At 41.1% G+C, this 27630-nt stretch overlaps 2 protein-coding genes across 8 annotated transcripts; one reads left to right on the forward strand and one right to left on the reverse strand.

The window, feature by feature from the left end:
• Nucleotides 1-43: 43 nt before the first annotated feature.
• Nucleotides 44-24845, forward strand: LOC136440906 (E3 ubiquitin-protein ligase BRE1B-like). Of its 7 annotated transcripts, none has more exons than XM_066437078.1 (23): nt 44-154; nt 952-1102; nt 1402-1569; nt 2142-2250; nt 3366-3539; nt 4058-4198; nt 4851-4972; nt 5323-5535; nt 7524-7580; nt 8270-8395; nt 8849-9022; nt 9910-10045; nt 10518-10561; nt 11067-11144; nt 11641-11803; nt 12148-12284; nt 12875-12940; nt 14390-14572; nt 19918-20046; nt 20635-20844; nt 21842-21982; nt 22571-22672; nt 23258-24845. In XM_066437078.1, exons 2-23 carry the CDS (start codon nt 977-979, stop codon nt 23429-23431), a joined length of 2973 nt encoding a protein of 990 aa, XP_066293175.1. In that variant the 5' UTR covers nt 44-154; nt 952-976; the 3' UTR covers nt 23432-24845. The 7 variants fall into 7 exon arrangements, with proteins under 7 accessions (XP_066293175.1, XP_066293193.1, XP_066293201.1 ...); XM_066437096.1 differs by having other exon boundaries at nt 11641-11794; XM_066437104.1 differs by having other exon boundaries at nt 11082-11144.
• On the reverse strand, nt 24844-27575 carry LOC136440954 (alpha-crystallin B chain-like). The gene has a single exon (XM_066437165.1). It carries the CDS (start codon nt 26578-26580, stop codon nt 25927-25929), a length of 654 nt encoding a protein of 217 aa, XP_066293262.1. The 5' UTR covers nt 26581-27575; the 3' UTR covers nt 24844-25926.
• Between the last annotated feature and the right edge of the window lie 55 nt (nt 27576-27630).

Below are 27630 nucleotides of genomic sequence, written 5' to 3' on the forward strand. Positions count from 1 at the left end.
GTTTTATATATTTTTTGCTACAAAAGTGAGTTCCCCCTGTAGTCGCCAAGCTCTCGCAGTTCTCTCTCGCGAGATCTAAACGAGACTTGAGAGACGGAAAGAATTCAAGATGGAGGACGCCTAGACAATGTTTTTTCATTTTGACGAAAAATAGGTAAGTATTGCCCTAAAGGGGGCTGGTAATGAACAGAAACACACGTGATAGTTTCAAAAATCCACCTATGGTACGTTCAAATGTCATAGATATAGAATTTGGAAGGAATGTGCTCTGTATAAGAGGGTTCAGATGAAAGGGGAGGGGGGCGAAAATCTGGACTTCCCATAGTTTTTTGGCAATCAAAAATCTGTCCAACTACGGTAGTTTTTACGATAAGTATGGCATATTTTAAGACCTATTTGTTTATCATGGCACTCATTATGATACGGATATCATACAGAACAGACCCCAACTCTTTTGTAGGCAGTGGACCCATTCAAAACCAGAAATGCATACAGACCATAATTTCTGACATCTTGTGACAAGGGAGAAAGTGAAGTGTACATTTTACAAAGTTACATGGCACTAGGGAGGTTAAACAGAGATTTAACCACCTTCATGGCACGAAGTGAAACGGCTAAGTTGTCTTATTTAAAACTACATCTAAAATGATAAGAAGTGACAGCCATTAACATCTCATAGAAAACATGCTGAAAATTCGAAGTGATTTTATTTTGCAAGAAGAGGATAAATTCACTGTTATTCTGTAGTACAGTAGTCCTACAATGGAGACATGAATATGCGGTGAAGCGATCACTGAAGATCACTGAAGACAAAAACAAAACCACCTAGGAACTCGGGTTTGATAGTTTTAGCTGGGCTGTGTCTGAGAAATTGATCTCAAATATCAAACTACATATCATTGTAGTCCATTATAAACCAATTCACACATATCTTCGTATCTTATTTTCCAGATAGGACGTGTAACTGCGGGACAAGATGGCCACAAAGCGGTCGCTCAACGAGTCTCCCAGCACGTCGGCGGGCGCACCACCCGCCAAGAAGTCCATCACGATTCCTTCTATCGTGTTTGAGCCAGTCCGACTGGACAAGATGTCCTCACAGGTGGACTCAATATTTTTGTTTATTCACATTTAGATGTAGGCCACGTTGGTTTGATTATATGGATGACGTCCACGCGCACATCAATTCTTGTCCATTTCAAAAACAAGGTTCCATTCCAGTGTGAGTTGATCAAACCTTACGGTCTGGTCTTACACACAATCTTTCCAAATAAACAAATACACAGCTTCACCTACAATGTACGATGTACTGTACTGGTGTGTTATGCCTAAAGGCAGGCTACTAGTTATGCAAAGCAAACAAGCAAACAAATTGAAACCATTTTGTGTCCCATCTTACAGGAGGAACTGGACTTGAAAGTGCTGCAGTTCCAGAACAGAAAGCTAGCAGAACGTTTGGAGCAGCGCAAGGCCATTGAAGATGAGCTCAGGGAGAGGATCGAGCGACTGGAGAAGCGCCAACTTGCTGACGAAGCTGCTCTCGGATTGGTCAACAGATACTGGACACTGGTCAGTATAGGAAACAGCTATTGCTGTGACTAGGGCCAGTAGGGGTATCCCTATTGCCTGTGAATGAAAGAAAGCATTTTAATTTCTAGATTTTTATCGGAATTTTTAACATGAAGTCATGATCATTATGTAATGCAAAATAAATCAAGTAAAAAGATGTATCATCCAAACATCCAGATGTTTAGGATAGCGTCCACTATCTTTCATCAGTGACTGAGATTGAAGGATAGTGGACGCTATCTGAAATGTTTGACTCTTTAGAGAATTTATCTAGTTGTTTGATTTATTTTGTATCACATACATGTAATGTACATGTAGAAGGCTGTCTCCAGCTTTGTTTTTTTTTACGTCCCACGGATTGTTTTGGAGCCCATGTTGTTAACTTTTATTGTTAAATCTGTCATTTTAAGCTTACGAAAATGCATGTTCATCAATGTCATGTCCTATTTGTCATTCCAAACAAAGAAATTTCTGTCCCAGAGACAGCCCTGGTAATATATTGCATAGATGTCTAACCTTCATTGACGTATAGTTTATGCTTGTTGAATGAAACTTTTTCACATTTTTTTCAGCTGGATGAAGACTTGCGAGTTATGCTGCAGAGGTTTGACCACACTGGAAACAAGGAGAAACCTGTGGCAGAAGAGGAGGGGCAGGCAGACAGCAAAGATGCTTCTAGTGGTATGGAGCTTTCTTTTGTATCAAGATCATTGATGTCATTTCTACATGTTCCGTGGTGCAAGTGGTTGTGCAGTCTGACTGTTTCGCAGTATGGTTCGAATTCAGTGGGTCCTCGGGCAGGGGTTTTAACCCAGGGTCGGCACCAGGTGGGAAATGTTGTAAGGGATTACGTCATGATTTGTTATTTAGGATTGTCACGTTAACTGGATGGCCCATTGTATGAGCGAGCTTCAGGTCTTACCCTCAGGCATCAAATCTTTGCATGTAAAACAACCCAACACACATGTTGAGAAGAGTAGGGGTGACCTAGTGTGCTTGCCGGAAAATGCTAGCTGTAGGAAAGCAGCATTGCACTACCACTTGCTACTTGAAAAAGCATCATGCTTCAGCTCATTCGAGGATTAGGGGTGTGGATACCGGTTCGGCTTAATAAGGCTCAAGTCCAAGTTTAGGTCCAGAGATTTAGGTTCAGGTCCGGACCTGAACCTGGACCTGATCCTGTCCAGTTGACGTTTTGTTTTATTAGACCAATATTAAGCATAGGGAATTCATACTGACATGCACAACTATAAAAGTTCTTGGGGAGAAGACTTTCAAGATAAACCAGTGTTTGATATTTGAATATTGCACTTGTTTTAAATGCCTTTTTTTGTCAGAGGGGAGACTCAAAACACTTTTATCAAACAAAATAGAGAAATATATTTGTACTTTGTTCAGTTTTTTTTGGACTCAGGTTTTTGGCTTTAGGTTTTTTGGACTCGGTTCTTGGTTGTTATAAAGGTCCGAATCAGGTCCAGCGAACCGGTATCCACCCCTATCGAGGATGCTTTACTTTACTTTTGTTTTTGTTTGTATTTGTTTGTTTGTATTGCATACCCAGTTAACTGTCTCATTGCAATACACACAGTTAAGACCCAAGATTTCAAACTAAGTTCTGAGCCAAATACACTGCCATTGTGCCGCCGTAACACCACCTATACTGTCATAATAATTCATATGTGTTTTGTGTGTTGTTTGACTGGTACGTGTGATGATATATGTTCTAATCTCTAATGACAGTACTCTGTATAATGAATTCTGTCTTAACAATATCGCCATGCTTTCTGGTCATCCAGAACCACCGCAGGAAGGTGACCAACTGACCAATGAAGCGGAAGCCAAGCCGCAGCTGGCAGCCGGACCCATAGACATGGAGGAACAGCCCACGTCCAGTTCCTCCCGTGATCTCAGTACGCCCTCCCCTGCTCCGTCCAGCGAGGGCACTGGCATCTTCCTATCTCAGCTCACAGGTGGGAAGGAATACTTGTTTCTGTATCTAACTATATAGCCAGTATAACCACCCTTTGGCATAACACACCAGCATTAAGTTCCTGCAAAAATAAAAGAATGAGATTACAGTATGAGAAAAGGACTGTGAGTCGGAAATGTGACCAGTGGAGGCAGATTTGTTATTTTCTGTTTGTGAAAATTTATGTAAGATCCAGGCTATTATTAGCTAGCAAGGTGTCAGGGTGTCTTCTGGACACCCGACACTATGAAACATAGAAATTAGACACCCAGAGGACACCCGGTACATGTGTTCCCAACACACACACACTGCCACTGTTGTTTTTTCCTCATACCAGGCACAGGGACAGCATGAAAATTGATAGACATGCAAACCTATCAAGTAATTGTTAATCCACAGAGTGCTCAGAGTCTGGTTCCCCCAGTTTGAAGTTGCCCTGTTTATAAATCTTAGCTAAAACCCTGGTTAGATCTGTATGTCTCACAGGTTTTTTTTTCCTTGTACTTGTGTTGACTCCAGGTAGTGGAGATGATGAAGAACTGGAGCAGCACTTGAAAGAGAAGGTCCAGTTTTCCCTGGATGCGGTGGCTAAAGTGGTGAAGGCCTTTGACAGGGTCCAGGGAGAGAAGAACAAACTGGCGCTCGCCATACAAGGTGGAGGTAATACTGTAAATGCAGAAATCTTCGCAGTGGTTTTATGTTTGCGGTTTTTGCGGTGAACTTTCCAGTGCGAACTTGAAACCGCCGCAAAAATGTTTGCTCACCTATATATTGTTTAAGCACTATGTAATGCACATTTTATGAGACACCTATTATGGTAAATACGCAGTTATCTTGGTTTCTAACTGGCTGTGGCTGTCCTTAAAACCACCAGTGTTTCCATTATATGACTGTACCGCAACTATTGTTTCAAATGCGAACTTAGAACCACAGCGAACACGCCATTTTCTCCCTACTGCAAAATTAAATCCTGTGAACTTAAATGCATTTACAGTACCCTCATTCCACTACGGCAGCGACCGTGCTGCAACCACAGTTTGACCCGGCAATTTAACAGAGCGCTCAACGAATTTCATAGATAAAAACAAATCTTTTTACGCTTAACGCTTTGGGTGTTTTGTTGTCTTTTCGGCCATGCTTTTACATTTTTTTGTTGTCTTTTCGGCCATGCTTTTACATTTTTCATGATAGTCCAAGTATGAAGTCAAGGATTACACAAATCCAGATACAGAGCACCCTTTGTAAAGTTAGTTAGTCATCACTTATCCCTGTAATGATTGGACAAATGTTGATTTTTTTTTTTTTGGAACAGAAGGTGCCCCCAGTCTGGAGGAGGAGCTAAAAGAGGAGAACAAGCGCCTCACGGCAGAGAACCAAGAAGTGCAGTCCCTGGTGGCAACCCTGCAGGCCAAGCACCACGCAACAACTCTCAAGGTAGATACATATATTCTGTAAAGCTTCTTCGATTGGTAGTATTGCTTCTAAAAGATTCTTGTACTTAAACCTTCTCTCTGCTGCCTAACCCTGTCACCAATAGAGAATTGGTATTTCAAACTGTTATTTCAGTGTGCTAAAGGTTAATATGACTTTTTATAAGTATTGAGCAGAGTAGGGGTCCATCCCAGTGTGAGTGGATCAAACCTTACAGTCTGGTCTTACGCAGCTTGTTACTAACTGTACAAAACCAGTGTGTTACGCCTAAAGGCAGCTTACTGCTTATGCAAAACAAACAAACAAACAAACAAACAAACCATAACCTTTTGTAAAACCCTGGCCATCCACAGTTCACTGACCTACAGGACAAGCTCGGCGCTGCGGAGATCAAGATTCCGGAGCTGAAGAACACGATAGAGGACCTGCAGTACGACAAGGACAAGCTGCGCCAGAAGTGCGAGAAGCTGGGCTTCCACCTGGCCGAGCTGGTGGAGAAGATGAAGTCCGGAGCGTTCCATTCCGTCACGTCATCCTCGGGAGCCAAGGAACTACCCAAGGGACAGGTATGAGCGGAGCATCTTTAACCCTAGAAGTGTCAAGTTGGGTTAGATCAGCGCTAAGGTTTAAACTCTTCTGTGGTATGGGACACAGAAGTCTAACAGAAGTAATACACATGTTTAATGCAGTTCCAATACACAGCTTGGGTATGTTTCCAATACACAGCTGTGATATGGTTCCAATACACATGCGAATTGGCTTGACACTTCTAGGGTTAAAGGACCAGATTGGTACATGAAATGTTTCGAGAGTGGCATGGCAGCTGGAGAAGGGCAGGGTTAGATTTTTTGAATCAGAACAGGTTTGGCTGTATGGTGCAGTGTCTGCTATGAGTGTGAGATTTTCTTGGAATTTGTGTATTTATTTTTTGCTCCATATTAATATCATGAAACAGCTCTGTGAGGAGTCAATATCATCTGCAGGGCTGTCTCCAGGACCCGCCCCTCCGACAAAAATTTCACCCCAACTGTTAAAAAAATCAGAATTTCCTGAAATTGATGAAAATGTATTTTTGTAGGCTAGCTTAAAATGACAAACTTAAACGAAACTTAACAACATCAGCTAGGTACATGTAGGATGGACAAAAAAGCTTGAGACAGCCCTGGTCATTTTTAAGGAATATGTGTTTTTTTAAAATGTCATGATCCCTTGTGTCTGCTCTGTCTTGTTCACTCTTTTCTTAAAGAATGTAAGTATGTGCATGTAGAAGAATGAAAGCTTTTTCCTCTTCAAATACCATTTTTTCCTTTTGAATGTTGCATGTCATCGTGTCATTGATTTAATAGTTACTGTGCAAGTCCATCCATAAATTTGTTTACTAGTCTATATTCCATTTCATATGTAGAAAAAAAAGGGAGTGTAAGTACTAGTATGTTCATGTAGAAGAATGAAAGCTGTTTCCTCTTCAAATACCATTTTTTCTTTTTGAATGTTGCCTGTCATCATGTTTTTAATTTGATAGGTGCTATTCTGATTCATCTGTAGATTTGTTTACTAGTCTGTTTTCCATTTCATATGTGGGAAAAGTTTGTGATAAAAAAGGACTATAGTCTATCATTGTGATATAATCATTATATTAACAGTTAAAGGTGTCTTCAGACTTTTTCTAGTTTTTGTTCCATTTCACATTTTGCTTGACCTTTGTCTATCATTGTGTTATAATCATTGTAATTAACAAACAACTGTTAAGGGCATCCATAGATATATGTTCTCCTTTGTTTCATTTCATATGTGGGTTAACATCTTGTCCAATCAACCTCTTTGAAAATCAGATTCAAATCAGCCATGCCCTGAGAATATGCTTTCTAGTCAAACTAACAGTTTCCAAACAGAAAATGTTTTGGAATAAAATTGACGCTTTCTCACATGGAATTGGTGGGTTTATTCTGCCATGTGTATGCTGCCAAAATATCCTGTACTAGGTGGCGTCATGGTGTCGTAATGGAAGGGTGTTTGGCCCAGAACCCAGAGGTCCTGGGTTTGAATCCCCTGACATGCCCTGTTGACGTTGTGCCCTTGGGAAAGGAACTCACTGTACTCACTGGCAGGTGAAAATACCTAGCTTCAGTTAGGGGCGTCCCTCGGATAGGAGGTTAAATAGAGGTACAGTGTTTAAAGAAAGCCAAACCTCAAGCACATAAATGAACTTACCACACTTATCAAAAAAAGTGTGAGTGGATCAAATAAATCTTTACGGATATGCAGCTTGTACTGTTAAGTACAAACCTGGCGTGTGTTGCTGTTATGACGCAGTTTACCAGCTATGCAAAAAGAAAGGTGTTGTGGTTCAGGCGAACTAGGAAGCAATTCAGTGTATGTAAACTGCGAAAAGCCAATAAAATACATCTTACATCTTACATCTTACATCAATTTTTTCTGGTTGTGGCTGTTTTGAATCAAAGAGTTTCTAACAGGATGATTGGACAGGTTGGGTAGAATGAGTGCCTGCTAGAAAAAAAAAGGGACCTTGACACATTTTCCTCTTGGTCTGTAGTTTGAGATGATGAAGGCAGACCTTGGTGGACAGGGAAGCCTGGACAACAACCCTCTGGTGACTATTGCCTGACGTTACAGCATCCCAAAATATCCTCCTCTAACGTCTGACTCTCGCTGTTCCTTAACACTAACGGGGTCTGCATGGGGGTAGCTGGCAACACCTAATAGTACAATTAGAAGGGCCGGCAATGCGCAACTGTAAATGTAGGAGGATGGCAATGCTTAACAGAAATTTTGAAGAGCTGGCAATGCTTAGACTTCAGGAAGGCAAGCAGTGCTTAATGGTAAATTGTAAACATAAAGATCTGCTGTGCCCTTAGTTTGATTCCAATGATAGGTATGAAGTCTGTTGATCAGGTAATATATGACTATGAGACATTTTTCAAGCAAAACAAAGTTATTTTAGGATTTATAGTATCACAGAACTCTCCTTAACATCATCAGATTGAAAACTATACTGAGACATTGCGATATTGAATGGGTAACACAAAAGAAAGTTTTGAACACAAAGCAAAGTTTTGAAAGGTTGAGAATTCTTGAAGAAGGAAAAGTCGGACTGGATATTTTGGGGTGCTGTAATGTCCTGTGTGAACAAATGGCTCCGGGAAGGAGTCAGAAAACTCATAGCCATCCCAATTTTGTGCCACATTATTTTTTTTTCTGTGTGTCACCGAATGTTAAAGCGGTACCTAGAGATTGAAGTAGGATGTTTATTTGTTTTGTTTGTGTGTGTTTGTGCCGTAGTTGGAGATGCTGAAGGCAGATTTAGACGAGCAGAGAGAGCTGGCCAACAACCGGCTGGCTGAGCTGGAGAAGTTACAGCACGAACATCAAGTTCTGATGAAGGAGACGGAAAAACTCAAGATGGATGTGAGTAGTACATTTGAAAGTTGCTTCTTTATAAAGAAAACAGAGCAGAATGTTGCAGAAACATAATCCTCAAGGAAAGCCAAACTTGGATTGACACAAAAGTAAGTCAAATTTACAACAGCTTTGGATGTCTATCTGGGAAAATGGTCAGAATTTGGGCTGGGAAAAATATCTGGGAAAATGGTCTGAATTTTTATCTTGCACAGGCATTCATGTGAATTAAAAATGAACATGCATACTCAAAGAAACCCAAACTTAGTATGACACAAGAACATGTCAGATTTACCACATTCTTGGGTGTCTGGCAAAATATCTGGGAATATGGTCAGAATTTAGTATGTGAAAATATAACTGGAAACTGGTCTGAATTTGACCTTTTGTAGTACTTACTTGACCCATCTTCTTGAATCTTGATAATAATGTTGTTTACCTGTTTGCTGGTACGATTCACAGTTGAAGAATTTGCCGGACAATGTGATCAGCGAGACTTCGGAGTACAAGTCCCTACAGTCGCAGTACTCGGTCCTATACAACGAGAGCGTTCAGCTGAAACAGGCGCTGGACGAGGCACGCGTTCTACTCAAGACGACAAAGAACACGCACCTCCGACAGATAGAACAGATGGAGGTGGGTAACACTGCATAATCAAAACCAACATGTGTTTTTCTCTTGGTTGAAACAATTCTGTAGTACATGTGCCAGGGCTCGAAATACTGGGTGCATGTGCACCTTTGTGCACCCAAAATTGGAGCTGTGCACCTAGTTTTTCACTGTGGGTACACCGGTGCCCCCAGATCTTTTTGTAGGCCATAGGGTAAAGGTACTATTGTGCACTAGCATACAGAATATTCTTGAAATTTCAATATCAGAAAAAATATAACCTTTCAAATTCTTAATTTAGCTATAGAATTTGAGATTGACGTTCTTAAGAGAGGCATTAGGGTTTGTAAATATGTTTGGCTGCTATTCCATGTTATTTTACATTTCGTATGTTGTACACCCAAAATTCTTTCTGTGCACCTAAATCTTTAGGTTGGGTGCACAAGTGCACCTATTCCCAAAAATGAAGTTCGAGCCCTGAGTACAGTAGTCATACAAAGGATACATACAGTACTCCCAGTGCTGTGAATTTGTGGTGGAGAGGTCACCACGAAAAGCACAAAAACAAACCACTGTGAAAGTTTCAATATTTACAGTACAATTGAAGGATAAACATATGTATGTGGCAAAGACTGTCATTCAAGAATAGGACTGTTAATGCTGTATGGTTGGATGTGAACGAGGATTTATCAATGATCACTACTTTCTTAGCACCATCCCCTTTTGACTTTCCATGCCTTTTTTTATGCGTTTCCAATGTATCACTACCATACCACAGAATCGTTTCCACCACAAACTCAAAACACCGTCAAATCCTCCTTTCTCCTTAACGGCGAAAATAACTGAACTCACAGTAGTAACAAGAACCAATTGGAGCATTTCAGTTTTCTTCAAATCTGCTCCCTACTTTTCAGAGTGACGAGCTGTCCTGTCAGAAGAAGCTTCGTACCGAGGTGATCCAGTTAGAGGATTCGTTGGCGCAGGTCCGCAAAGAGTACGAGATGCTGCGGATCGAGTTTGAGCAGAATCTGGCAGCCAATGAGCAGGCAGGTAGGTCAAAGGGCAAGACTCTTCCACTTTCTTCAAGACTAGGATTGGGTATTGCTAAGAGATCTGGTGAAGAAATATTTAAAGTCTGTTATCCGTATTGAAAGCATTTTTAGAACTAGAGCTCCACGTCATAATACCTTTGCCAAATGATGTTGACCTTTACAACTGGCAGTTCTGCTGCAGTACTTCAGAAAACAGCTGGGAGGTCTATAGTTGAAATTGTCCTTCGTTTTGCCAACACCTATCCACATACCAAGTGTCATATGGATCCATGCACAACTTCTTGAGTTATGCTGTCCTTGAACAAATAAACATACCCACAAACACACACACACACACACACACACACACACACACACACACACACACACACACACACACACAATCAGCATTGAAAATGTAAGCTTCTTGGCAAAGGCAAAGGTAAATATCATCTGTTTATAACTGCAGCGTTTGTCTTGCCTTTATCCAGGACCAATCAACAGAGAGCTCCGTCATCTAATCACAAGTCTTCAGGTAAGAAGGCACTGCCTGACATTAAAGAATATCAACTGAATGTCAAAAAAACTTTATCATTAAAAAATAAGAGAAAAGAAAACAAAAGTGGTTTGATATACACATAGCAAACCCTTTTACGGAAAACAAGAGTCACTCAAGCAACTGGATAAGTTTTGTTAACAGATGTTTCAGACAGCATCTACTGTCTTAAACGTCTGACTGTTTGCAAAACTTATCCAGTTGCACGAGTAACTTTTGTGTTAAGTATCTCATTATTTTGATGTCTAACCTACATCAATGTACATGTAGCTTATCCTTTTTTAGGTGTACGTAGGGAAATCTGGCACATTGTATTCAGCCATAGGCTGAGATTGATTAATCTAATTAGAGGGTGCTTGGGGAGTTTAGTAGAATAATGAATGCTTTCTCATGCGCATAGGACTAGTGGGTACTTTATCGTATACTGTGAAGTAGTATGCATTTTTTACTTTCTAAAATTATCATTTATTTGGAAATAACACAGAATCACAACCAACAGCTAAAGGGGGAGGTGGCTCGCTACAAGAGAAAACTCAGAGAAGCCCAGACTGAAATACAAAAGGTATATTAGAATAAATGTTTTATATCTTGATAAACATAGAAAAGAAGATGTTTGTGTCTGAATTTGAAACTGGAAGTCTTTGAATGTTTGTGGTTTTATTTCCGCTGTTTTCTTGGTAAGCTCTTATCGTGAAATTGTGATACAGGGAATATCTACTGATATTTTTTGTACTGTATATTTATCTGTACCGTACTACAGAATTGTTTCAACAGTGAAATTCAGTCTCCGTGAAAACCTCCTTTCTCCTACATTTGTAGCTTGCACTGCGAAATTAAGTCCCTCTGAACATAAATAAATTTACAGTATATGAAGGAAATGAGGAATAATTTGAGATATTAATCAAAAGTAATAAACTACAGATGGTATGTCTACAAGTTACAATGTTACCTCAAAAGTACTTTGCATACTACGACAATATCTAACTTGACACAATACAGCGTAAAAAGTTGTTAGGATGATGGTAACTGAAACTTTTTCTGTACCTCTTCATTCATAGCTGAAATCAGACAGTCCTGGAATGAGTCACGGTGGGGAGCCCCAGCAGAGGGAGGCCGCACCACTGGTGGAACAGCCAGCAGTGAAGAAGGAAGAGGAGGTGAAAGTGAAGGAGGAAGACGTGAAGAAAGAAGAGCCAGAGAAGGAGAAGAAAGGTGATGAGGGTATGGTGGATGGTTCTACACGTTTGTGTGGATAGAAAATAGCTGTGCTTTCTGCCATGGGTGAATGCTGTGCTTGTGTGAAGAAGAAAAGAAAAGTGATCTCGATCCAATTAAGTTCACTGAAAAGCTATTTTTCCACTGGACGGAGAAGACAGCGACTATGTACAGTATTTACAGGTTGTACCGGGGAAATTCCCCTAGCTCTTATCAACAAGCACAATACACAGTGGACCACGGCTTCTAGTTCCAGAGGCAGGGCTGCTAACCACTGGACAAGATGCGTTTTCAAATGGTCAGATCATTAAGATATCATTTTCCTTTTGTCGTGTTTAAAAAATGTGCAGGTGACAAAAAGTCGGATGCAGAGATGATAAAACAGCTCAAGACAGACCTGAAGAAGTCCCAAGAAAACCAGAAGGAAATGAAGCTGCTGCTAGATATGTACAAGGGCGCCCCCAAGGAACAGCGAGACAAAGTGCAGGTAAGAAGATGTTGTTGTTCCGTGGCTTAATTTTTTTAGATCTGTGGGTTACAAGAAATGTATAATGAAACAAATGTGCTTGTTATGGTTGTCACTTGAGACTTTTGAATTTTCCTATTATTTTTGGTACTGAGAAATCATAATGCAGTTGTTAACTTGATCTTAGCCGCACGTGATTATGTACAATGTAGGTACAATATTGTGTGAGGGAACGCCACTTAGTGATTGGCAAAGGAACTCCACAATTACTGGCTAACCCATGTAGAGATCTGTAGTCTAATATGTCTTGGATGTGCTATCCAGTATACTGGTCTCATGGTTCGTTTAATTTAGGAAAAATTCCTACCTTCAATACTTCATTGTTTTGGAAACTAGCTGTTATAATATTTTTTACTTTCTATCCTTCACTTTAAGAAAACTATGATGGTTTGCTTTGGTTGGTGCTGCTTTTTCTTTATCGTTTCATGTTTTTCAATCGGTTCAACTTCAAGCCCTCGTCTGTGAATCACTCTTCTCATGCCCTGAGTTAAGATACGTTTTCTTTCACTTCTTGAGACATCTTTCTTCTGCTCCCTTCCCACCCTCCTTAGCTCATGGCAGCGGAGAAGAAGGCCCAGGCAGAAATAGAAGACCTGAAGCAACAGAACCAAGAGATGGTGTGTGTGAGTTCTCCTCCTCACAGTGGCTGCCGTAGTCGCTCGCTGGCTTGTGTGTGTGTGTGTGAACTCCGTGCATGTCATCCCGTGGCAGTGGCCGTGCAGTAGAATGTGTGCCTGTGCTAACACCCAACACTAACGACAGAATGGGCCCAGAAGTTCTAATTATGCTGGCTTCGTTTGCAGCGTACACGTACGAGCTGTTCGTCTTGGTGCTTGGATAACGAGTTTGATCACCCGCCTTGTTAAAGGTGTTAGAACACCACGGATGGAAATGCATGACGGAAAAGTTTAAGACGTTTGTTGTTGTGAACGTTTGCTTTTTCTCCCCTTAGGGCTCATTGATTTGATTATATGGTTGACATCCCCTGGGAACCCAAAACTAATGCGTTCCAAAACAAAGTTTGGCCAAAAAAAGCTGCCCTCATTATGAAGTCTATGTGGTCAGGAAGGTTGAACAAATGACTAAAAACAAAGAGTATGGTACATGTATACCCCGAACAATAGATTCTTTAGTGTTGTTCTTTCACATCTTTCTCTTTGACTTTGACATTCTACAACATTAGCATCTGTTTCCTGATATATTTAGGGTATGTATTTGCTCATTTTGTAGCTGCGTTGTACAACGTACAGTATGGTCAAAAACTTTTTTGGGGAAATGGACGTAAACTGATGCACATGCAGATGTGATCCAAATAATCGAATCAACGGGGCCCTATATACATGTACCTCACCACTGTTCCTGATCCTGGTAGCTACAGTAGGGTTTCAACCAGAGGAGAATCTATATAATAGAAAGGATGTCTTCTTTCCCTTTCCAGGGTTTCTATCGAGAAGAACAGGACATAGTGAAAACTCCTATTTCTCAGTGTTTTACCATTATCTGCTCGATATACATCTTGCTTGTATAAACTGCGCACACACAGCGAAGTCCGTTGTGGGTGAAATGTCAAAGACGAAGGCCCCTATCTTGTAAATAATTCTTGTCTACACCATGCTTGATTTGAGAAGACTTGGCATATTATCCACAATGTATCTCGCTGTGCATGTGCAGTTTGAATTGTGAACCGGCTTGTTCACATCATCTAAGGCCACACCATTTCAGTTTCTTGTTTCTTGGATTCTGCTACCATCATCTTGGGATAAAAGCATACAGCTTGACTGAATTACACGTACAATAGTCTGTTGGAAAAATGGGTCCAGGCCTTCATACCAGATTTTCTTTACTGCAATTCCAAGAAGCAGCAAACTCAATTGATCTGGCCTCTATGCCAAGTACAAAAAATAGGTTGAAAGCAGGAATAGCTAGACATTGACAAACCATCTTGATCTGTTTCGTTGCAGGCACTTGACTGCTTCCCTGGGTTTCCAACTGATTTCAACCACTGTATTCCCAAGTAATACCATTTACGGATTTAGATTTCATGTCTCGTGATCTTCCTTACGCAGTTGATGGCCGCCGAGAAGAAAGCTCGAGCGGAAGTCGAGGAACTGAAACAGCGTATCAAGTCCATGGAGGAGAAGGAGAGGCAAGAAAGCAAGAAGTTAGCCGACGAGGAAGCTTTGAAGAAGTTGAAAGCTGCAGAGGAGAAAATGCAGGAACTCCAGAAAGGTCTAGCTGCCACAAAACAGGTGAGAAAAATACAGTGTTGTTGCAGATTCAGGTGTTTATACAGTGATATGTAGGTACTGTAAATCCCTTTATTTTTGCGTGCAGGGACTCCTTCCTTCATGGTAGAAGAGGGAAGGAGGTTTTCGCAATTAACTCTGTAGTACTGTGTAGGAATACTTTGGAAACGCATATTTGCGGTGTCATGAATTTGTGACCATGGAAATAAGACCACCGCAAATGTTCCAAGGTTTACAGTATTTGCCTCGTAGGAAATGGAAAGAATGTCTTATTTTCTGTCAACACCCAGATCTATTTTGTTACATTATAATTACAAGTCTGGTTGGGGAAAACAAAGTAGAGATCTAAAGTAAATATCCCTGCTCCATACAATATTGATACTAGTAGTCTGTACCCAAATAAACTGAGACCAAAGCTGTATCATTGGAAGTGCCATTTATTCCACTTCTCTAAACCCACCACATAACGCTCATAGAATGATAATAAGTTTGTTGCAAATTCTTGCCCGTAGGCTACTTGCAGGTACATGTACATGTAATACACATGCAAATAATAACAAACTACAAAATATGATATACCATAACCCTTCATATTGCTTTATTATGTCTTGAAAGATTTCAGATAGTATCCACTAAGAAAACAAGGTTTTAGATTTATTACCAACCTACACACAGTACACATGATACTTAAGAAAAGCATGGAAAGTACTACTGGACAATGTCTTTCATCAATAGTTGTTCCATACTTCCATAAGTCTATGTAATGCTATAACAATGAAATAAAAGACCATATACAATTCTAAAGATATCAAACGCTGAATTAAATATCAATATCCCTCACCTTTATAGTCTTTTTACCCTAAAGTTCATTCTACATGTACAATATCACTGTTGCAAGGTCTACTCTCCCAACACGTTATTACCACTAATGCTGCCACACTTACTGCTACTAAAGCTCCCCCTATCATTTGTGATGGGAAGGGCACCCTACCAAACATGGCATAGCTGAGGATCAATGAGAAAGGGATGGTCCCACCCAGCAGAACTTGCACGATGCCAGCTTTTTCATACTTCAATCCGAAGTATAACAGATATGTTGCAGTGCAGTGGCATATGATATGACCAAACATAGCCATCCATATCTGCGTACTGTAGTTAAAAATGTCCTTGTAACTCAATGTTTTGTACATGTACCTCAATGTGAACGGCAGTAAGTACATAATGCTGGTTAGTTGTACAGAAAACACCAAGGTAGTGGGGTGTACATTGTTCTTGAGAAGGGTACGAGAGGTAACAATTGCAGTTGAAATTACTACAGGCAGGAAGAGAGCTATCAAAGCTTTCGTTGGCATCGTGTCATCAGGGTCATTCTCTGGCTTTGGCACTCCTATTATGTTCAGAAAAGCGCCCACGAAACACACTGCCATGGTCCAAATTTTTCGTGTGGCAAATTTCTCGCCAAGGAAACAGTAGGCAATGATTGTAGTGTAGGCAGGTGCCAAATCAATGATATATGCCTGAATTACTTCAAAGGGAATGTCAAAGAGGTAGGACATTGGAGGTATGACTGTGGAAAGGGTTGTTGCCACCCCTGCTGACAGAAGCAAGGGCAACCATGATTTCATTATTACATCCGACTGCTGAGGCCCTGCGGCCCGTTTCATGTACGATTTCACAACTGCTAAGAACATCATTGCTGCTAGGTTGAGCATGAAAAAAGAAACGCTTCTAAAGAGCAGAAGGTGTGATGTTACGACACCCGCCGCTTCACACAAACCGAGGCAGTGTTCTGCCAGGGCGAACACAGCAGTGCTTATCATGACTAGAACCACACCAGTAATGGTAGAGGATGCCTCAGGCTCTTCTTCTTCTTCTGTGTCTGGATCTGGGCTGGTGTCTGCTCTCGGGAAGGGTGGATGTCCCTCAGACCAAGATGGGTGAAGATTCTCGTCTTCAGAATCTGAGTCAGAGCTTGTTTCTGCACGGAGAAGGAGTGACTCTTCGTCTGTTGTCTGAAAGTTCTCCTCTTCCATGTCTTCATGAAATGGTGCTCGGTTGGTGGGTCTCGTCATTTTCGACTGCACATGGAGATAAAATGTGTCCATTGTCAAGTTGCAGTTCGGACAGTTTTCGGCCACTCTTCCTGACAAATTTCTCTTTGGTACTTTTGACCTGTTGTTGCAGGCTGTCTCTGTTCCACGTTGGTGCCAAAATTGTGTGCTTCTGCAGATGAACTCAGCTGGATCTATTTTGTCAAAAGTGCCAGGAAGTTTATAATGCCCACCGTCTCTAGTAGTCTATTTTGATTTTGCCAGTAATTGTTGAAGTTCAAGACAGGTACATAAATGATTTCCACACCTTTTATAGCTTTCTCCTAATTTAAATAACTCTTACGTGTGCCAACAATCCTGAAAGTCTTAAGATACAGTCCCTTCTTCCTTCAGGATTGCTGCAGAGTCGAATGGATCTTAAATGGTTGTTGTCTGAACAAAAGATGGTTGCCTCTGCAGGATGTCTTGAGTTGACTCCTTAACGTCTGTTGATGTGGAAGTTGACGTCTTAAGGTGTAGATTCTCAGGGTCTTCTTTCAGACGATCACCAGTGGTTTCCTTGAGAGTCTTTAGTGCAGCTTTCTTCCTTTTTGTAGAATAAGACCTGCTAGCTGAAGCTGTGGTTGTGGGTGGTGACCAGTAATTGGCCCCTTGTTGAAAAATGTTACACTTACGTGTCACTCTGAAACAAGGAAAAACCTGTTTGACCAAAGAAGATACCATCGAAGGATTTTATGTAGGTGATTTTATGTAGGTGGGGTTAGGTCTTTTACATTATTGTGTTTAAATGTTTTATACAATGTTCATTTCTTATTACTGTATATGAAATTAGCGAAGCCATATTTTTGTACACTCATCCCATTTTGAGATACACCCTGCATCTGTGACATTTTTTTAGATTTGTCCATGTTAGGATTGATCCATTTGGGCCTTTATACAGCTCAGCCAATTATTAGGATTAACCAAGTGAGACACAATGCCTTAGGACATGTTGAGTTGTCTGTGCTCACACTAGTGTGGATTTTGATATTTGTCTTGACAGGTACATTGCACCTGTGTGTCTGTTGATCATCAAGATAACTAAAAAATGGCGGGATGTTTTTTTTTTTATATTTGGTGTGTTGTGATGAAAACTGGAGATGATTAGATTTTGAGTCCTGTAGTAGCTTGCTTTGGCACCACAGCAAAACTTCCAGTTTTTTGTATACCTTGTTCTGAAAACGCTATATGGTCATCATTAGGTGGTAGATACATTGTAACTCCTGTGCTTGTAACATAAGTTTTGACCCTCTAGTAGTTTTCTTTGAAACTGCAGGGGCATTTCAGTTGCAGACATTTTCATATAGGATAACTCATGATGAAAGGATGGATGAAATTTCATGATTTTTTACCTCAGCAGGGTTTTTTCTAGAAAAATTATACAAGAGGGAGCACACACAGGCGAGGGAGCGAATTCTATGACATTTATGGCAGAATCAATCGCTGAGGAAGGCTGTATGCTGGGGATTAAGCTAAAATCTGAATTCGACAAGGGGGCACTGGGCTGAAACAAGAGGGTGCAGCACCCCTCTTTCCCGATTTCGATGAACCCCTGCAGGACCTGTATGTGTCTTTGATGATCAGTGGAGTAAGACGTATTGCCTTAGGACATGTGGAGTTGTCTGTGCTCACCCTTGTGTGGATTTTGATACTTGTCTTACCAGCGCATGTAGGTATCTGTGACAATTACTCTGCCGGACAACTGAACATCACAGATTATTTTATGTACAGGACATTGGGGGAAAAAACTAAAACATGATATATAAGCTGAAAATGTAATAAGGATAAATTTGCATTAAATATAAAAATAAGCTGAGGATAAATGATCAAACCATATGTTATTGTATTGACTGCAAAAAATGAACCTACAGTAAATTCTACTGCAAATTCATTGAGTTTTGCAGGGACTTAATTTTGCGGTAGAAGGGGCAAGGAGGTGAAGTGTTTTAATTCGCAGTTGAAACAATTTTATAAAACAGCAGTACTAGTAATAGATTGGAAATGCATATTCACAGTGGAGAGGCCACTGCAAAAACTGCAAAAAGGAAACCACAGTGACTGTTGCAAGATTTCTAGTATAGAAAAATTCTCTAACCAGTGTCAGTTACTTCATCATTCGACAAACTTTTTATGCTCATAACTGAGAAATATCATGATCTTGACAGACAAAAATAGGACCTGGTGTTCTAGCATATATACATGTAGTATATGGAAAAGCTTACATAACAATAGTTTATTGCAAATTCATGCCCGTAGGCTAATTGCATGTTGACAACAATGTCGAAATACAAATGTAAGGTAAAACACAGGTATACATGAATACAAAATCATTCTATATTGCTATTCTACAGTAAGTTTCTATATCTACGGTACTAATGCGGGGTTTGATTTCTTCTCTGAAAGCAGTGGAAAATAAAAAGTCCCACACTTTCAATGATGAGTGGGTTGGAAGATTTTAAAAGGAATATGAGTTTCTGTGTATTTCTTAATTTAGAAAAGTTTTTGGAGATTTCGGATACCGGTACTTTCGTGAATAATCTGTTTCTTTCGGTTTCAAATTCGGGACATTCGCATATAAAATGTATTTCATTTTCCATATTTACTTCACAAAGAATGTGCACCAGCATTTCACACCACCACCATCTCTCTTAACAAATTTGGGGATGTCCCTGTACTGAAGCACGACTGGTAACAGTTAAGTTCCTGGTTCTGATTTGTTGGTAACTGGGAGACCCCGGTTGAAGTCCCGGTGCACATCTCAGTTGAGCGCTGCATCCCTCTTTCGGAAGGGACGTAAAATGGGGGTCTCATGTTCAAGGAGGTGCCTCGAGCACCATAAAGGAGAAGGGCTAGCAACCCCTCCCTGTAGAAATATATCCTGCTACTGTAACAGCCAGGAAATTTTGCTGCCCTATGTGCCACTAGGCACTACAAGGTGAGCAACAACAACAGCTCGACAAATTATCATGGAAGCTCATCTGTGTTGGTAGTAACAGAGACAGTGGGCGTTATAAACTTCCTGGCACGTTTGACCAATTGCTGACGTCACATATCCATAAACTAAAGACACGTGTCAATAAAATCGCGTGTCTGTAACTCTCACGAATTTACGTTTGGCAGTGATTGGTCATTATTGATCCTGAAGAAGGTGACAGTGGTCGTTGAAAATTTGATCTGTGAATACCTTAGTGTTGGAAGAAAGTTAAGCATTGTATTATAACAGCTTAACAACCTTACATGTATGTCCTTGTTATTCAGGAGGAGGATGCCCTGTTGTCGGAGATGGAGGTGACAGGACAGGCGTTTGAGGACATGCAGGAACAGAACGTGCGGCTGCTGCAACAGCTGCGGGAAAAGGATGACGCCAACTTCAAACTCATGTCAGAGGTGGGAGGGCTGTGCTCTGTTTAGTGAAGAACAAATGAAGTTTAGATAAGGAACAGTGTTGTGTCATTTTACACGTTTTACACATGAAATACGCAAGTGAGGCATGCTTTACACTTGAATTGTGAAACTGTTGTACAAGACATTCTCTCTTAGACTACAGCTTCTTGAGTATAAAGAGTGATGAAGTGAAGTCTACTATAGAAGTGTACTTTGGCCTCGTAGGCTGTAGTACACTTCTATGGTAGACTTCACTTCACTTCTCTTTACACTTAGAAAAAAAATGTAGTCTACGAGAGAAGTACATTTGTAGACTATGATGTGTCATAGTACAGTTTTGAAAAAAACAAGTGTAAAGTGGGCCTAAGTTGAAAAAAAATTGGACCATGTTTTTCCCTTAAAAGGTGGAAAATCATTTTTCATGACTTTCCTCACTCCACCCAGGTGTAAAAACCTGACTTCGAATGGGACTTAGGTAAAAGGTGATGGAAGGAGAGGGATGCCCTAAACACAGTGGATAACAACCCACTTCCCCTACGGCCTCAAAAAGGCTATTGGACTACCTTTACCTTTTTTGTACCTTTTAAACAGAGGATCAAGTCGAACCAGATCCACAAACTGCTGCGGGAGGAAAAAGACGTGCTGGCGGACCAGGTCATGACGTTACAGACACAGGTGGACGCTCAGAACCAGGTGGTGAGGAAGCTGGAGGAGAAGGAGAGGATCCTACAGAACACTCTGGCAACCCTGGAGAAGGAGGTCAACATGAGGGCACAGGCTATGGAGATGCACAAGAGAAAGGTACAGTTACTTTAGTGGCAGGGGGGCATGACATAGGCTCAGTTACTGTAGTGGGAGGGGGGCATAACATAGGCTATGGAGGTGCACAATAGAAAGGTACAGTTACTTTAGTGGGAGGGGGGCATGACACAGGCTATGGAGATGCACAAGAGAAAGGTACAGTTACTTTAGTGGGAGGGGGGCATGACACAGGCTATGGAGATGCACAAGAGAAAGGTACAGTTACTTTAGTGGGAGGGGGGCATGACACAGGCTATGGAGATGCACAAGAGAAAGGTACAGTTACTTTAGTGGGAGGGGGGCATAACACAGGCTATGGAGATGCACAAGAGAAAGGTACAGTTACTGTAGAGGGAGGGGGCATGGTAAAGGCTATGGAGATGCACAAGAGAAAGGTTCAGTTACTTTAGTGGAAGGGGGGCATAACATACAGTACACTGTAGGCTATGATGGAGAGGTCACCACAGAAACTGTAGAAATAAAACTACATGTACTGCAAACATTTCAAGATTTACAGTATGATACTTTGTGTCAGGGGGCTGTCAGACTTGTGCATATGTCAAGTTCATATGAGGTCTGTGTTTACATTTTTAAGGGCTTAGGTTTACGGGGAAGAAGTTTTAGAATTTATTTTGACCCACTGCTGGGTAGCCTTGTTATCGAAACAAATAAAAAACGACTTCTTTTCCTGCAAACTAATTTAAGAAAATGTCAATACTGAACTCATTCGGATTTGATACATGCACAAGTATGAACCCTCCTTAACCTTCTCTCTGCTGCCAAACTCTGTAACGAATAGTATGGGTGCCAAACGGCTACTTCACTGTGCTAAAGGTTAAGCGGTGCAAATAGTTAAACTTTGCAGCTGTGGAGTGCCTTTATGTTTACAGTAACAGTTTTCCTTATTTGGCAGGCTGTCTTAAGATTTACAGTAACAGTTTTCCTTGTTTGGCAGGCTGTCTTAAGATTTTCAGTAACAGTTTTCCTTGTTTGGCAGGCTGTTGAGTCGTCACAACTGGCGAACGACCTGAAGTTCCACCAGGATGACATCCAGCGCCAGGCGACGCACCTGGAGGAGCTCATCAAGGAGAAATCAGCTGCTGTGGAGAAGGAACAGTTCAAACATAGAAGAACACAGGTACGTTGGTAGCAGCTTTGTAGTCCTATGGAATCTTTCAGCTGTCTCTCTGCTGAAATATCTCGCCATCTCAGGGCAAAAGAATGTTTCAAATCATCGTGTAAATCTGACAGATGTTGATTATTAATATGAAACCAATCCATCCAGCCATTCTTCACACACACGCACACACACACACACACGGGGCAACACCCCCATTTTATGTATTGATGCATATATTGATTATCAATTTTCAATAAGATAAACACACAAAAAACAGTTTCTTCATTATGAAGAGGCACTCTTCTCTGCAGCAGTATGTTCTTGATTTTTTCTTAGACGGCAAAATTTCAGAAAATTATAGATCATAAAATGTGTGGAAGTTTGAAGACAATTATGCGACCTGTATGTGCTTCAGAATCTGTTTATGCTAGATGTTTTCACATAAATTCTCACGAGTTTAGCTGTTTTCACATGAACTCTCACAAGTTTAGCTTTTTTTATTACTCTTTGTTGACCAAAATTGGTAGAGAAAGCATGTTGTAATACTTCCTGTCTGTTGATGCTCCATCCATGGAGATTACCAACTTCTGTTTTTTGTCCCCACAGGAGGAATGTTCCAGTTTACGGAGAAAGCTGGACAGACAAAAGAAGTACGACTTCTTTGAGAATGCAGACGAGGTTCTAATGGAGGAGATCAAAACTTACAAGGTGAGGCAGATCTTCATTTGTTTTTGTTTTTATTGATCAAGCAGAAAATGTACAGGATACAGAGGTGATGCACTATTGGAAACAGCTAATATTAACAGCACCGCTGAAAAAGTTAAACTGACAAAGATTTAAAAAAAGGTACAAGAGCTATCTACCATTCAAAATCACAACCATGGTATGTCCAGAACATGAGATGCAGTACAGCAACAAGCCGCTTATCAAAGGTAATATCGAAACAGTAACACAGCATTTGGATTGGGCAGGTCGGGATTGAATAGAAAGTTTAAAAGAGTGTTATATTTGGAATTGTGAATAGTATATTGAAGGGTTTATTAGTAGGAAAGTCAAATCAAGTTTACAGCATTTAGTGTTGACAAAATTTGCATGTTTGGATTCAAAGCAAAACATTTCTTAGGACAAGAAAGGTTCTTCCAATACCTCGATGAAGGTTAGACATCCAGGTAATAAGATATGCTAAAATCAGTTACTTAAGCAACTTTTCCAAAATCATATCCAATTGCTTGAGTAACTGCTATTTGGCGTAAAGGTACTTCTAATTTAACCAATTTTTGTTTTGAATTCCAGCAAAAACTTACATGTCCTTGCTGCAACACCAGAAAAAAGGATGCGGTTCTCACCAAGTGTTTCCATGTCTTCTGCTTCGAATGTGTCAAGACGAGATACGACACCAGACAACGCAAATGTCCCAAGTGCAACGCGGCTTTCGGTGTCAACGATTTCCACAGATTATATATGTAGCAATCTTACCATTCCTTACTGCCTGTTCCTATAATTGTTGTGAACACAAAAGCATTTTGTGTTGGTAGTCTTTCCTAACTAGATGTCCTCAAGACTTTAGCTTTCAAAGCAGAAATTCATGCCAGTTTCAGTCACCTCAGCCAAACTACTGTATTGCTTGTGTGCATTTCTGAAACATTTTCAAAGGCTAAAGTAACAATGAGAGAAATGCAGGACCAGGCTTTATGTGTATAATGTTAGCAAAATGGTACTCAGGACCAAGAAAGAGGAAAATGGCATATGTTGATGTTAGGAAAATATTATTTGCTAAAGATTTATGGGTACATGTACATGCTACATTCTTTCACAGTTGAAGAGCAATGTGTATTGTACTGTATGTTTGCAGTACACAATTGCACATCTGTGGTAATTTTTCACAGGTTCATTTTTTATTAGCTCGAAAGTTTACCTGTGTTGGTAGGAATCAGTCTGAAGCTGAGTTGAACTGTGATTTCCAGCACAAAAATCGGAACTACTGTGCCAAAATTTTTGGACTGTCCAATTCTAATGGCAGTCACATTAGACAAATCAAAGAAGGAATCTTTGACACAGAAGCAAACTATTTTGCAAGAGGAGTGAAAGAGGCCATTTACAACGGGGCTTTACAACCATCCCAAAGAGGTGAGGCAGTGGGATGTGCACCATAAAGTTTGTACCACTTATGATCCACTGCTCACCAAGTCACATGCTATACCCGTATGATGTGATGTTTCCAAATCGGTGGATTCTCCATTTTTTGGACTGACTGTAGTTGGACATTCAAAAATTTGGGTAAGTCCAATTTTTATGTTGGGAAATGTCAGTTCAACTTTGCTTCAGGATTCATTTTTATTATTATTATTTTTTTTCTTTTTATCCCCGGCCTCAGCAGTTGGAATGGATCTAATGTTGTAGAGTTTGAGTTTCACTGCCATGGAAGTTGAGCTAAATTCTGTCTTGTAAACGGTCGTTGCCTTTTGAAACGGTCACCGTCTATTTACGTGTGTTGGCACGCTCTGTCCACACCGTGACGGTACATTGCGAATTGATTAAGGATTGAAATTTAGGCTTTAAACCTGAGGTGGTGCACTTTCCTCTTTTTTCCTTAATTTTTTTACCATTTATCATGATACTGTCATACATTGGTATCTGAAATGTTGCGTTATGTACAAATTTTGCTCCTTGTCAGCCCCCCTCCCTCAAATGTTATGAAATACTCGGATATGGTCAGCAATATAGCGACAACCGTTTCAAATGGCGACGTTCGTTTACGAGACAAACATGTGGAAGTTGACAGAACCTTCATGTTCCATGATGTAGTAGGCTGGATGATACATATATCATGGTCAGTCATGTGCCAGAATGTCAATAAACCACTACATACAAGAACAAAGTACATATAGTGATGTACTTGTTATCTTCTTTTGGTACATAGTTTTACAAATAGAAAGCCATGTGTGCTTGGGTCTATTTTACATACTGTAAGCCTTGAAACTCTGGTGCTTTTATTTTTGTGGCGACCACAGCGAATTCATGAATATGTGTTTGCAATTTACAGCATACATTTTCTCATTTTGCAGCTGCTTTGTACAATAAACAGCATGCCCGAAATTTTTGTGTGAAAAGGACGAAAATTGATACACTTGCAGATGTCATCCATATAATCAGATCAACATGGCCTAAAGTAAAAAGACCACACCATAGACAACATTTAATCTAGCATCCACTCCTATTCTAGATGACGTTGCATATGTTTGGCTACTGTTTAGCTAATACTTTTTCTTTTAGCTTGCTGTAAACAAGAACCTGACAAAATAGGAAGCCTTATAGAAACGCCTAAAAGACGTCAAAAAAAGCTGTGGCCGAACCTCTGCTTGCCAATGGAGAGTGATTCCCCGCCCAAATTCCAACATGTAAGCATTGTCATGAACCTGACTTTGCACTCTTCCTTGTATGAACTTTAATTTCCAACGGCTCCATAATACAGGGTACAACTTAAACCAGAATTGAGATGCTAAGCATTCCAATAGTAGCATAGTGTATGGTATAAGTAGAAATATAGAGCACGACATGGCTTTGAAAAAGTGCATTAAATGTCCAACTGCTAGGGTTACACAGTCAATGTTGATAACTAATGATTTTTCACAATAGGGATGTCAGCTGGTAGCAGCCTCACAGTTGAGCTCCTGGTTCCAATTAGTTGGTAACTGGGAGACCCCAGGTTTAATCCTGGGCAGGGCGTCTCGGTTGGGGCTGCACCCATCTTTCCGAAAATGGCAGTCCCGTGTTCGAGGAGGTGCCTCGAGCATGCTAAATGGAAAGGGCTAGCAACCCCTCCCTATAAAAATATATCCTGCTACTGAAACAGCCAGGAAACTTGCTGCCCTACAATGTATGTCCCACTAGTCATAGCCACAACCAAGGAGGTTAAAATTCCTTGCCACAACACAGTAACAAGGGTCTGAACGAACGACTGTTCACATGAATCCCATGGCAGAATCCACGTCTGCATACTCCGTCTTCCAGTGGTCTTGTTTTTCTTCCACCTTCTGCGTGGCGGGTCCCACCTGTGTGGTGAGCACGGACACCACCCGACCCCTCGGTTTGTCCTCCACGGGTTTCGGGAGGGGGGCTTCCACCGTCAGAACACCGTCTTCGGCCAGGTTGGACGTGACGGTCAGCGGATCCACCCCCTCCGGGAGCAGGTACTGCCGATTGAACTCCCGGGAGACGAGTCCGTGTTGGTCGTGGGTTTCTTCGTGTTTCCCGTGGACGTGCACCTTGTTGTCGATGGTCTTTACAGTCAGGTCTCCGGACGAGAACGCGGATACGTCCAAACGTGCCACAAACTTGCCATCCTGCACGCTTACCTCAGAGAACCCTTCTTTATCCGACTTCAGACGACGGCGGGGAATGACGTACCCACCCGGTGAGGTCGGCGGCCCGAAGTCGGAAAACTGAAGACCCTCTCCGAAAGCCTGGTCGAGAAGACGAGAATGATATTTCGGGAAGTCGAAGCTGAAAGTCCGCGACCACAGAGGCCCGAGCATAGCAGACGGAGACACCGGCTCGTAGTTGAAATTTCCCGGGGAAAGATACACAGCGCTCCCTGGACGCCCTCCCTCTGCCATTATCACAGTTTTCACTTCAAGTTCTATAACATAAATCAAGAAAAAGACACAAATCCCAGGGGAAACGACAGAGGCACTTGCGCCCCCTTCTCTCTCTTTTCGGTCCCAGACAGTTCAGTACACTCTTGTAATCGAATATCTCAGTGACTCATACCACCGCTTTTGGAAAACATGACATCCCAGAAATAGTACAGTGGGCTTAGTCAGCTCACCAAGGGTCACATCTGATATGTTTATGACAAATACTGCATTTGACCGACTGCTACTGTTGCTGTTGCAAGCTCCCCTTTCACTAGACGGCGCTCGTTGAGCGACCGTACAGCGACCAAAATTAGATATTTTCAAACCTTCATTTCATAATTAGAGCTGATGCAAAAAGTATGATTTAAACAATAAAAAGCAACACACAAAATATTTAAAAAATTGTTATCTATCTAGACTATGATATTCGATGAGCGATCTCTCAAATCATTGGTCGCTCAGCGTCTAGTAGTAACAAGAGATGTCTTGCTTCGTTGTTCGCCCAGAAACACGGATGTTGCCAGATATGTGCCTATTCATTGAACAACGCACAGGCATCTGCTAATGTACGCTATGGTCTCTTATCAACTGACACGTACGTGTACCTTGTCACAATCGCAAAGCAAAAATTTATGTGAAAGATGCCGTATCAAATTCGAAGTTTCAAATAGCCATATGAACTGTACGTCTGGTAACGGTTCAAAGGACATTGGCTGTCAAGAGATACAGAACAGAGCTTTATTTGCCTACACACCATTAATGTCAATGACAGCCAGCGGTCGTCTCGCCATATGGGGAATGGATATGAATTGGTGCCAATATGCCTACCCCCCATAGTAGGCGTAGGTTTCTCTAAACTAGAGTCTAGACATTTTTGATGGCTGTCCTTTTATGATATGTACCCTAAAGGTTCAGGCAAACATTCAGGACCATTCCACGACTTTGCTCCCGACCACTCCCGACAAACACAACCCAACAAAGTCGGCGCTGGGTTGGGAGTAGCCCGGGGCACATTTTGTTCTAGGTCAA

Source organism: Branchiostoma lanceolatum, chromosome 1 (genome assembly GCF_035083965.1).
Source record: "Branchiostoma lanceolatum isolate klBraLanc5 chromosome 1, klBraLanc5.hap2, whole genome shotgun sequence".
In the NCBI taxonomy this organism is placed as follows: Eukaryota; Metazoa; Chordata; class Leptocardii; order Amphioxiformes; family Branchiostomatidae; genus Branchiostoma; species Branchiostoma lanceolatum.

Coding starts and splice junctions, on each gene's coding strand:
- LOC136440906 (XM_066437078.1), top strand. CDS start 977: ATGGCCACAAAGCGGTCGCTCAACGAGTCTCCCAGCACGTCGGCGGGC. Junction 10,562..11,066: donor ATCTAATCACAAGTCTTCAG/GTAAGAAGGCAC, acceptor GAAATAACACAG/AATCACAACCAACAGCTAAA. Junction 20,047..20,634: donor ACTTCAAACTCATGTCAGAG/GTGGGAGGGCTG, acceptor CCTTTTAAACAG/AGGATCAAGTCGAACCAGAT.
- LOC136440954 (XM_066437165.1), bottom strand. CDS start 26,580: ATGGCAGAGGGAGGGCGTCCAGGGAGCGCTGTGTATCTTTCCCCGGGA.